This window comes from Myotis brandtii, unplaced genomic scaffold (genome assembly GCF_000412655.1).
Source record: "Myotis brandtii unplaced genomic scaffold, ASM41265v1 scaffold509, whole genome shotgun sequence".
NCBI classification, from domain to species: Eukaryota; Metazoa; Chordata; class Mammalia; order Chiroptera; family Vespertilionidae; genus Myotis; species Myotis brandtii.
The window spans coordinates 473,760-486,765 of record NW_005369409.1 but is presented as its reverse complement, the minus strand read 5'-3'; the positions used below and the strand labels follow the sequence as shown (position 1 = coordinate 486,765).

Sequence of the window (13,006 nt, the reverse complement as noted above, 5' to 3'; positions counted from 1 at the left end):
GAACAAAAACAGATCCAGAGACAGAGAAGCATTGATCAGACTGTCAAACCTCAGAGGGCAGGTAGGGGAAGGTGGGGGTAAGGGGGCGAGATCAACCAAAGGACTTGTATGCATGCATATAAGCATAACCAATGGACACAGACAACTGGAGGGGGAGGTGAGGGCATGAGTGGAAGGGTGGGGAGGCAATGGGTGATAAGGACACATATGTGATACCTTACGTACCAGGGATCAAACCTGAAACCTGAATATGTGCCCTGACCAGGAATCAAACCTGCGACCTTTCATGTACAGAACAATGCTCCAACCAACTGAGACACACTAGCCAGGGCCAACCTTCACATTTGAAAAACTTTTTCACTAAAAATAAAGTTCTATGCTGGCAATTATTTTCATGTGGCACTTGAAAGAAGTCATTTCCTTGTCATCTAGTTTTCTGATGTTCCTGTTGCCAAAGGAACTATCAGTGTAATTGCTGGGTTTTTTTAAATCAATGACTTTTTTCCTGTGACTGCTTATAAGATTTTTCTCTTGGATTTTGTTCTTTAGGAGTTCAATTATGACATGCATAGCTGTAGCTTTCTTTATATCTATTCTGCTTGGGATTCACAGTTTCATGAATCTATGGCTTGATGTTTTTCATTACTTTTAGAAAATGCTCAGCCAATTATCTCTTCACATTCAGTTTCTGACACATTCTATCTCCTCTGTTTTGGGAACTCTAATTATACATATTATTTTACTTTTCACTGTGATCTACCTTTTACCTTTTGTACATATCATGTTTGTGTGTGCGCACACACGTGTGTATGTGTTTACATTCAGCTCTCAAAATCTAGCTATCCTTGAAACCCTCAGAACAAGTGATGGTAATCACAAGATACAGGATACTTTTAAAAAGGAATTTAAGCATCTATTCATATATCTGTTTGCCATTTGTATGCCTTCTTAGGAGAAATGTACAGGTCATTGTTTGACTTTTTTGCTCTTAAGTTGTATGATTTCTTTATATATTTTAGGTATTAACCCCTTGTCAGAGCTCTTGTTTGCAAATGTCATTTCCCATTTGGTTGGTTGCCTCTTTGTTTTGTTGATGTGCAGACGCTTTTTAGTTTGATATAGTCCCATTCTTGCTTTTTACTTTCCTTGTCTTTGGGGTCCAATTCACAAAATCTTATCTAAGATCAAGGTCCATAAGCTTAGTACCTATGTTTTCTTCTATGTAATTTCTTGTTTCAGGCCTTATATTTAGATTTTTTTATCCCTTTTGAGTTAATTTTTGTGTATGGGGACAATCAGTAGTCTAGTTCATTCTTTTCCATGTGGCTTCCCAATTTTCCCAGCACCATTTACTGAAGAGACTTTGCTCAACTTCACTAGCTATTAGGGAAATGCCAATCAAAATTACAATGAAATACCACTTCACACCTGTTAGAATGGTTACTATCAACACAACAAGGAGTAACTCGTTTTGGAGAAGTTGTGGAGAAAAAGAAACCCTCTTTCACCACAGGTGGGAATATAAACTGGTACAGCCATTATGGAAAAGAGTACGGCAATTTCTCGAGAAATTAAGAGTAAAATTACCATATGACCAAGCAAACCCTTATCTGGGTATCTACCAGAAAAATTTCAGAACATTTATTGGCAAAGATATATGTATGCCATATGTTTATTGCAGCCTTATGCATGGTGGCCAAGACATGGAAACAACCAAAGTGTCCCTCCACAGATGACTGGATAAAGATGATGTAGTACATATAGACAATGGAATACTACTCAGCCATAAGGAAAGATGAAATACTGTCATCTGTGACAACATGAATGGATACCATGCTAAGCAAAATAAGAATATCATGCTAAGCAAAATAAGTCAAACAGAAAAAGGCAAGATCAATAAGATTTCACTCATATGTGGGATATAAGACTGAAAGCAACAAATGAACAAACAAGACAAACAAACAAAAATTTATAGACAAAGACAACAGTATGGTGGTTATCAGACAAAATGGGAGGTAAGGGGGTAGTAAAGGGTAAATGAAGTCAAATATATGGTGACTTTGCGTGGTGGGCACACAATGTAATATACAGATGATGTATCATAGAACTGTACATTTGAAACCTATATAATATCATTAACCAATGTCACCCCAATAAATTTAAAAAAATAAATTTTTTTTAAAAGATCAGGCCTGGCCACTGTTGCTCAATGGTTGAGCATCGACCCAGGAACCAAAAGGTCGCTGGTTTGATTTCCAGTCAGGGCACATGCCTTTGGCTCATTGATCCCCAGTACAGGGTGTGCAGGAAGCAGCCAATCGATGATCTTTCTCACTCATCGATGTTCCCAGCTCTCTCTCTCCCTTCCTCTCTCTCTAAAATATCAACAACATTTTTTTTAAAGATTAGATATTCACCCTGGCCAGTGTGACTCAGTGGTTAGAGCATCAGTCCATGCAACAAAGGGTTGCCGGTTCAATTCATGGGTCAAGGGCATGTACCTGGGTTGGAGGTTCAAACCCCAGCTCTGGTCAGAGCACATGTAGAAGGCAATCAGTCAATGTGTCTCTCTCATTTTGATAATTCTCTTTCTCTCCTCCCCCCCTACTTCCCTCTCTTCCATTCTCTGGAAAAAAAAATCAATGGAAAAAATATCCTCAGATGAGGATTAACAAAAAAAATTAGAAAAAAAAATCAGATGTTCTCCATAAGAAAAAAAAAACTGAAGGGGTCTAGAGAGGTGGTGTTAAAGTGTTTTTTAATTTATAAAAACACATGCACTGCCCTGGCCAGTTTCTCAGTGGTTAGAGCACCAGCCCATGGACTAAAAGGTCTCAGGTTCGTTTCCCGGTCAAAAACACAAACCTTGGTTGCAGGCTCGATCCCTGGCCCCTGGGTCAGGGGCATGTGGGTGACAACCAGTCCATGTGTGATGTTTCTCTCTCTCTCCCCCTTCACTCCCTCTAAAAATCAATAGGGAAAATATCCTTGGGTGAGGATTATCCAAAAAGAAAAACATATGCACTGACTAATCAGGTGAATACACACAAACAAAAAAATATGTACAAAATATACTCAGAGGTAGAATTAATTTACATTAAATTTAACTTAGTTTTAAAATTTTAACTCATAATAATACATGAATAACTGCTAGAATTATATATTTCTGTACTGTTCCTTCCTCTTCTAATACTACCTATTTTTCACAGTCAAGATTCATCAACCCCTCTATAAGATATTTCCATTACACATAAAAGCAAAAGCACATCATTCTCTAAGCATCTATAACTATAAAAACTTATATTTTCACATATCTAAGTTAACATCTCCAATATATTAGCTAAATACTAGATACAGAGAGGCTATCAAATCCTTTAATAGCTACCCCACCATAAAACAATAAATGGAATGTAGTCTAGAAAATACTGCACATTCTTTTTCAATTTACCTGTGCTTTGGCTCATCATAGGTCTTGGGGGAGAACTTGTTTCTTCAGATTCTTCAGATGAATGTGCCAGAAAATCATGAAGTTTCTGCACCAATGTATTCAACTTGCTTTCACTATCAAAACAAAATTTAAAGAATTTCCTTAATTAGCCTGTCATGAATTTAATTAAATGTAAAGTTCTAACAAAATGAAACTATATCTATAGGGTAAGTTGTCTGAAAGAATGCATATTCAAACTAAAACATAAAGAAAATAAATTTTATTCCTCTAGAGATATAAAAATATGAGTAACACAACCTACTGTACAGTTTCCTAGGATCAAAATATTACTTATGTAAAATGCTTATATTATGAGATTTTGCTTTATATCATTTAAAATAATGATTCAGTAATTTATCAAATATATTTACTGAGCACTTACTCTCTGAAAGGCTTCAGTAGTCTTTTTTTGATTATTACTCTATCTGCTGCTTGGCACAGAATCATTGAATAAATGACTTACAAATAAAACATAGAACAGGACTTAGAAGACCTCAGAGATTCCCAGGGAAATATTTATGTAACTAAATTATATATATATATGACCCTAATATGCAAATAGACTGAACAGCAGAAGAACTGAACAACCGAACAACCAGTCGCTAAGATGTGCGCTGACCATCAGGGGGCACGTGCGGAACACAGCAGGCGTCAGCAGCAAGCGGCAGAGCATGGAACATGGCAGGCGTCGGCCACGGCAGTATGGTGGAGCAGGTGAGCAGGGGCGCCAGACCAAAGCGGGGCGCCGGTCGGTCGCTGTCATTGGCGCAAGCCTCTGGTGGTTACTGAAAATTCTTTGCTCCCAAGCACCACGGTTCCGCCCGGCACCGGAGCCACCACTCGCACCCACTGTCAGTGCCAGCCCCGCTCACATCCGCTGCTGGCACCCAGCGCAGGTCCCGATTGCTCGACACCATCAGCAGGTGCAAGCGGCAGCTTCTGGCCCCAATTGCCCCTGAGGGCTTCTCCACCTCCCCCTGCTCCTGAGGGGAGATTGGGGCAGCAGCCGCTGCTCAGACCCGCTGATGGTGCCGGCCCCACTCACACCTGCTGATGGCACCAGCCCCAATGCTCCACGCCGCCATTGGTGTGAGCGAGGCTGGTGCATCAGCACATGGGAGCGGCGGCAGCGACGGGAGAGGGGATGCCGGAAGACAGTGGACCAGGGCCGTGGTGGGAGGGGCCAGGTGGGGGCGAAGAGGATGAGGATGGGCCAAACCCCGCCCCTATGCCCACTGCAGCCTCGTGGCCCACAGTTCCTTTCAAGGTGCATGGATTCGTGCACTGGGTCCGCACACTATAACAGGATATTATAGCATATCCTTTTAAGTTATGTAACTCAAAAGGGACATAAAAAGTTAAACGTTTCAAATGCAGAAAATAAATATATACCCTATCTATATATATAAAAGATTAATATGCAAAGTGTCCCCTCGGGAGTTCGACCACAGACCAGGAGTTCGATTGCTTGCTATGACATGCCCTGACCACCAGAGGGTGGCACGGAACGAAGGAAGGCCCCGGCCGGCAGCCGGAAGGCCTCGATAGGCCCTGATCAGGAGCCAGGCCTAGGGACCCTACCCATGCACGAAATTCATGCACTGAGTCTCTAGTTTCTAATAAAAGATTTCCTAAACTTAAAAGCAAGAAGGAAAATAGATAAAATTGACTTCATCCAAATTATGCTTTTATTATTATAGAGGCCTGGAGCACGAAATTCGTGCACGGGACGGGGGGGTGGGGGGGTCCCTCAGCCCGGCCTGCACCCTCTCCAATCTGGGACCAGTGATTACACTATGTATGCCAGGTTGGGCTAAGCCTTTCCCAGTATTATCTTGTCCAACACAAGAGTGGAAGACAGTGGGTTCTCAAGACTAGATTTTGAATCCTGCCAAAGAGCAAAAAGTTATTCATTAGAAATGAAGAGTACAGAAAATCAGCAAAATTAGCCCTAGCAGGTTTTGCTCAATGGTTAGAGCATCAGCCTCCGGACTGAATGGTTTTGGGATCAATTCCGGTCAAAGGCACTACCTTCATTGCAGGCTCAATCCTGTCCCTGGTTGGCCGGTGCTGAAGGCAACCAATGGATGTTTCACTCTCTCTGTCTCTCCAGCTCCCTTCTACTCTCTCTAAAAATCAATGGGAAAAAACTATCTTGGGGTAAGGTTTAACAAAAAAAAAAAAAAATCAGCAAAATGATGACTATCCACTCATTCCTAGAACTCACAGCAATCCAACCACAAAGTCAGCTTAGTTATCACATGAATTCATGCTGTTGCTTGCCAAGGTCAGGACTATGAATAAAGCAGTGCAGGCCATTATTAGTGCCACCACACACAAAAATAAAAACAATACAATCAGTAGAATGTCCTTCCTCTCTGAAGGACAGCATTTTTAGGCATAAATATGTTTGTATTATATTATGAGTCCAGGTAGGAGCCCAAAGGTGAAAAAATTGATAAGTACTTAAAAAATTGTGCTCATTCATTTGAGAAATCTGAGGATGGATGTGATTTTTGAAAATAGCCAAATGTCATGTAGAGTCAAATATGGTGAATAATGCAAGATTATCAACTAGGGTAAATCAGTTTTGCCAAAATCTGAAGTATTCCTGAAAATTTTTCTTGTATGACTTCTAAATTGGTTACAAAAATAGAGTTCTCAAAATGTCCTCAGAAGCAGTGAAGGTCTGAGGTCATAGCCCTGCAGCATCTATGCAGGCGGCTGGGCGGGGTAGGGCAGCAGCTGCTAGATGGGTCAGTGGGAGAAGTGGGTGCAGCCCTTGGCCCTGCACCCCCAGTGCAATTGTGACGTGCAGGTACGCAACACCCGACGCCAAGGCAGCAGGGCTCAGCTCTGTTCTGATGTGGTCTGGACTGGCACACAGTCCCAAGGTGCAGTGGATCCCAGACTGAGATGGAGCAAGAGGATGAGGTGCTGAACCAGTAGCAGGCAGCTCAGCACCAGATGGCAGAGAATGCTGAGAAGTCAAAATAAATCTTGGACATGTCTCCATCTCCCGGAAGCAGAGGAGTGCATACCTCTTGGAACCATAGTTCATAAGGCATTCAACACATCCTTCAGTGTCCACAGCTGGAGAGGATCCCCTTGGTTTCTGCTCAGGCTGCCAGGCAGAATGCAAATGAAATGGGGCCACAGTGTGTTGCTGCCTCAGCCTGGTGTGAACTATTAGCCCCAAGTGACTCTCCCTCCTTCCCAAATGATTTACTGTCAGGGAATGCCTCCCTCTCAACCAGGAATGATGATTTTCAAGGGGCCCCAGATGATGTCCTTAGGAAAGTCCAATATTCCAGGAGTGGCCATGACCTTCAATGGGAATCTAAAGATGCCCCCCATGAGCCACCAGTCACAGTGTCCCACATGAGGACACCAACAATGCATTATTCTGGCCACCCTATAGTATCTAAAATGTTATTGCCTCTAACCATACCTTCTGCTGGGTGCCAGGCAAGACTCCTTTCTTTGGCTCAGATGTTGTCCCTTAGAGATCCCCACAACTGTGGAATGTCCCCAGATGAGTCCCCATCATTGCTGACTTTAGAATCCCAGGACTCTTTTGTTAGCCAGCCAGCCTCCCAGAAAGACACCTTACTACCTGAGCGGCCCATACCTGCTCCACAAAGAGCAGAGCAGAAGTGCAGGCCTCTAGAAAGGGATCCCACGAGGAGAGCCCCAGTTGGAAGTCCTTACTGCTGCCAGTATGAGAACTGTGGAAAAGCTTACACTAAGCTCTCCCACCTCGTGAGTCACCAACGCACACACAGGTGAGAGGACCTATAAATGTGAGTGGGAAGGTTGTACGTGGCTGTTCTTCCATTCTAATGAGCTTGGACGAGATATATGGATACATACCAGATACCAGCTACATATATATGATCAGTGCGCCCGAAAATTCATGAGATCTGACCATCTCAGGCAACACCAAAGGACTCATCTTTGGGTGCCAGGATCCCCCAATCCACAGGCCAACAATGAACAGAAAGCCTCATTTTGGCTTCTCCACCCAGATCCTGCCTGCCTCTGACCAGCTAGTCTCTTTAGTAGGTATAGACTTAGATGCAGACAGAGAAAGAGTATGAGGTAGTGTTGAATGAAGCCCATATGAGTTGGACCCTGTCAGGTACTCTTCAAAAACTATCTTGGATGCCCTTACCTCTTTGGGTCCACCTACTTTCACTGAGTTTAGCTACATGGAAAGATGAAGCAAAGTAGAGATTGGGATCTTTATTAAAAAGCTCTTTATGTCACTTCCCAACTTGAAACCCTTCAGTGACTGTCCTTTACCTGCTACAAAAAATCCAAGTTCCTTATCTTGGTCTCCCAGTTTCCAGAGCCAGGCTATGTTCAAATCCTGATTTTACCACTTGTTAGCCATGTGACCTTGGGAAAGGTTTTCTGGTGAGAAAAACACTATTAGACTGTTTGGGACACATCTTATGTTTTCAATCAGATTCTGTCCAGAATTCACCAGCCACATGCCCAGAGCTTCTGTCTCCTCCCACCACTTCCAGACTTGGATGAAATGCCCCACCGCAGGGCATGGGATCTGACATTTCAAGTAGCCACTAGTAACACAGAAGCCTGGGGGAGTTAATCCTCTTGGGTAACATTTAACTAATGGGAGTTCAGAGAAACCCAGGCAGATAAATTCCCTGTTCTTCCCTCCCTTCTCTGAATTGCTGCAAGGCACTGTTTCTCCAAACAGTACAGCCAATGGGGAGTATTTCGGTGCTCCCAAGTAGCCAGTGAACACACCTGCTGTGCTTCAAGGCTTGTCGTGAAGCAGGGCCCCATCTGCTATCACCTTGCATTACCTTCCATTCTCCCCTGCCTTGTTTCTCTTTTCTCACTCTCAGTGCCTTGAGTTTATACCATCCAAATAAAATATTGGTACTTGGTTCTTATTTTAGGCTCTGTTTTCTAGGTGACTTGGGGGTGGAGGATATTATACTGGGGCAGAGAAGGACAAAACCCCACCGTAACTTTGCCTCCTCCTTACAGAACTCAGGTACCAGATACCAAGTATTAAAAGGCCTGTTCTTGCCGAAACCGGTTTGGCTCAGTGGATAGAGCATCGGCCTGCGGACTGAAGGGTCCCAGGTTCGATTCCGGTCAAGGGCATGTACCTGGGTTGCGGGCACATCCCCAGTAGGAGATGTGCAGGAGGCAGCTGATCGATGTTTCTCTCTCATCGATGTTTCTAACTCTCTATCTCTCTCCCTTCCTCTCTGTAAAAACTCAATAAAATATATTTAAAAAAAAAAAAAGGCCTGTTCTTCCCTCTCCCCTTGGATTGAGGGCATAATGGCTATCCTGACAACTCAAACAGGTAGTTCAAAACCTCATTTCTGAGCTTCTCAGCCAGCCATTTGTCTGATCAGCAAACTAATAGAAAGGAATTTACCCAAGCTCTCCAGTGAACTTTCAAGTGGCAGATCTGGGATCCCAACCAGGATCTGTCTACTCCAGAGGTACATCTCTTCACTAAAATATGATGCCTTCTACAGATGTTGCCTGTGCCTAGTCCAGTGATGGCGAACCTTTTGAGCTCGGCGTGTCAGAATTTTGAAAAACCCTAACTTAACTCTGGTGCCGTGTCACATATAGAAATGTTTTGATATTTGCAACCATAGTAAAACAAAGATTTATTTTTTGATGTTTATTTTATATATTTAAATGCCATTTAACAAAGAAAAATCAACCAAAAAAATGAGTGTCATAGGTTTGCCATCACTGGCCTAGTCTGACACCAAGTACTGCCAGGTGATGCCACAGTGAGACGAATCAGGACTGGTTCCTGTAGTCCAGGAACCATTAGATCTAGAGACAGAGGTCCACTTAGGTGCAGTGACCATGGAGAAGAGGAGCACCTAAACGGGAATATCAGAAAGGCATATGCAACCTGACAAGGGGTTGATCTCACAACCTTGGGTACGTGCCCGGAATGGGAATCAAACCAGCAGCTTTTCGGTGCACAGGACCATGCTCGGCCAACTGAGCCACACTGGCCAGGCTCAGCAAATATTTTGAAGCCCACAATTCAGAAAACATCACAGCATGTTGGGATTCATGGTGGATGGCATAGAAACAGTGTGTCAGGGAAGAAGAGACTTCTCAAGGAGGTGCCCAAGTCAGAACTGACAAGCTCATGGGGCTTAGCCAGACTTCCCATTTCCTGGATTTTTACCCTTGGTCATGCTTGGTGCTAGACACTAAAAACTCAGAACATGATGGGGCCTGCTGTAGGGCAGAAAAGTAATGGACAATTCTGAAAGTGCTGCCAAGGCAAAGAGCTGAACCTCTGCAAGTTCAAACTTATTCTGCGCAGCTGGGGATGTCCCGGAACCTTAGCTATGCCTGCCCTCTCACCCCGACCCTAACTCTGTACTGCATGCCACCTTGGTCTGTTCTAGTGGTCCCAATGTACCTGGGCCAGGCCTCTAAGGTCCTCCATCCAAATTTCAAGCAAGGGGAGTGGATATGATTTTTTTTAAGTAGGGACAAGAAGGTGCACATTTGTGACCCAATTACTGGCCCCAAGGACTCAGGTTTCCAACACCGAAAATCTTTTATTCCCACCTTGGCACTAGGACCCTTCAATGGTGAGGGGGTGATAGGAGAAGAAATCAAACTATCCTTTAACCAGTGATTACACTATGTATGCCAGGTTAGGCTAAGCCTTTCCCAGTATTATCTTGTTCAACACAAGAGTGGAAAAGACAGAGGGTTCTCAAGTAAGACTAGTACATTTTGAATCCTGCCATTTCCTGGCTGCATGGTCTTGGGCAATTTACTTATCTCTGTTGCTTCTGATAGCAAGTGGGCAAGATTGGATTCAGACTAAAATGATAATCACATTTTAAAAAATGGTTTCTTTGACTGCCTTAAGAGAGAGGAAGGGATTTCAGGGCTCCAGGTGACAGTTAAAGGAGGCTTGGACTAGTGGAAGTGGAAGATTAGAAAGATTTAGGAGTGATAATTAATGGGATTTGGTTGAGGACGTGGTCAAGGATGACTCCCAGGTTTTTGGCTTGAGTTATAAGTAGCACAGAAGAATGGACGAACTTCATTAATTTATTTTCTACCTTTATGATCTGTTATACAATGCAAAAGTATTATTTCCCATGTATGCAATTTAAAGAATAATTAAACTTATCTACCCTTTTATGTCACTTGAGAAAAAGTAGATACTAATTAATACATCTGAAGCCTTTGAGCTCCCCTCTCTGATCAAATCCCCCAATCCTCCATAGAAGTAACCTCTATCCTGAATTGTGGTTAATCTCACCTTTGCTTTTATTTGTTGTTTTTACCATATGTATATCTATTCTTAAACAATACAGTGATTGGTTTAATGTGGGGAGAAAAAATGTCCTCAGGAATGACATTATCATTGTTATCACTGTGGCCTCCCAGGGTAAGTACTTAGAATGGAAATACTCATTTCTAGACTCACACATTAGACATGGTCCTTAGAATTGTTTACGTCTTATTTGTGAAAATGGTATTTTAAACACACCAAACCAACTGTATAAAAGGCAGCACTTATTAATCATTTTGTAAATTGAAGAATCTTTTCCTAAGGCAAAACTGCACATATTAAGTGATGAGTTTTTCAACTGTGAACTGTTAGAAGTTATTTTTTTTTAATCCAGACATGGTTGTCACTCTCTTCTCCCTCTACCAAAATGTGAAGCTGACTCAACCAGCACTACATATTACTTAACTCTAGGTGCTAGGTAAAAGACCTTAAAATGGCCCTACTAAGAGTGGTTAAAAATCTCCATTGAAGAAGAACATATTCAGCAATCATGCTCACGGCCACACAATTAAAGCATGAGTTCGATACAGATGTGAGATCTGATCTGCCTATCTGACAAGTGGAACCCCCAAAAATCTAAATTCTTAACATAAGCAAGCTAACCATATAATAAATAACTAAATTTCAGACAAGTTTTGAGCCCTAAAGTCAATGTTTTTAACTATGAACCATGTTCTTTCTCTCCCTTGAATGTTTTACTGATTTACATATTTTCCATGAGGAACTGTGGAGTTCCAAAAATTATTAGTGTTACACCTTTTTTGCACTATTATTTTGGAGAATTATATGCGTAGAGGAACTAGTCTTTTTTCAAATTATACTTTTCATTTTGAGATAATTGCAGATTCACACGCAGTTAAAACAATATCACACCAAAAAAATTTTAGTTAATAAACGAATTCAATAAAGTTGATGGATACAACATCAACATGTAAAAATCAACTGCATTTCTATATATTAACAATGAACAATCCAAAAATAAAATTAAGAAAACAATTTCAGCCCTAGCAGGTTTCGCTCAGTGGACAGAGCGTTGGCCTGAGGACCACAGGGTCCCGGGTTCAATTCCGGTCAAGGGCACATACCTTGGTTGCAGGCTCCACCCCAGCCCGGGCCCTGGTTGGGGTGCATGCAGGAGGCAATCAATCGATGTGTTTCTCTCACATTGATGTTTATCTCTGTCTTTCCCTCTCAACTCCACTCTCTCTAAAGGATCAATGGAAAAATATCCTCGGGTGAGGATTAACAACAACAACAACAAAAAATACCATTTATAATAGCATCAAAAACAATTAAATATTGCCCTGGACGGTTTGACTCGGTGGATAAAGTGTCAGCCCTTGTACTGAAGGGTGCTGGGTTCGATTCTGGTCAAGGGCACATACCTCGGTTGCAGGCTTGACCCCGGCCCATCAGGCATGATGGAGGCAACAAATCAATGTGTCTCTCTCACACTGAATGCAGCAGCAACAATAAGAAAAACAAATCATCTATATATGTGTGCGTGCGTGTGTGTGTGTGTGTGTGTGTGTGTCTATAAAAGGCTAATATGCTAAGTATCCCTCCTACCATCCAACCGGTCGTTATGACGTGCACTGACCACTAGGGGGCAGGAGCTGCCAAGCTGCAGTGACTTGGCAGCAGCGGTTCTTGGGTGACGCACCCAAAACCAGAGAGGAGGGAGCCAGATTCCTCGCGAGGGAGTGCAACTCCACCTTCGGCCGTAGGTTATGTTGTTGCTGGGGTACTGTCAGCCCCGAATCTGGTTTCCTCACACTTGCGTTTGTGTTCCATACCCTGTATGACATCAACTTTGCAGAGTGCCCTCTCACACTCCAGGACCCCTCACTGGGGACTGAACCCCAAACCTGGGCATGTGCCCTGACCAGGAATCAAACCTGTGACCTTTTGGCACATGGGATGACACTCACCAACTGAGCCTCACTGATCAGCGCTAAAACATAATTTTTAATGGCAGCACAGTATTCATCTGATAAAGATGACATAAGCTTTTTTTTTCAAGCTAAGAGCACCTAAAAACCTGTATGCATCTGTTGCAAGAATTGCAGTTGCCTACTAAAAGGATATACTTAGGTGGCGCAGAGGGCGCAGCAGGGGCATGAGATGCAAGCAGGAGGCCGGGCGCAGTTACCATCGTTGCCGCCGCATGAGGCAGG

The 13,006-nt window shown here is 42.9% G+C and overlaps 1 protein-coding gene across 7 annotated transcripts in view; it reads right to left on the bottom strand.

Annotated features, from left to right (window-relative positions):
- Window positions 1-13,006, bottom strand: part of ATRX (alpha thalassemia/mental retardation syndrome X-linked) — a 304,287-nt gene that overhangs the window by 244,337 nt on the left and 46,944 nt on the right. For all 7 annotated transcript variants that reach the window (XM_005877140.2, XM_005877143.2, XM_014548452.1 and 4 more), the window contains exon 2: window positions 3,449-3,561. In XM_005877140.2, the coding sequence (XP_005877202.1) occupies window positions 3,449-3,561 (113 nt within the window). The remainder of the gene's footprint in view (window positions 1-3,448; window positions 3,562-13,006) is intronic.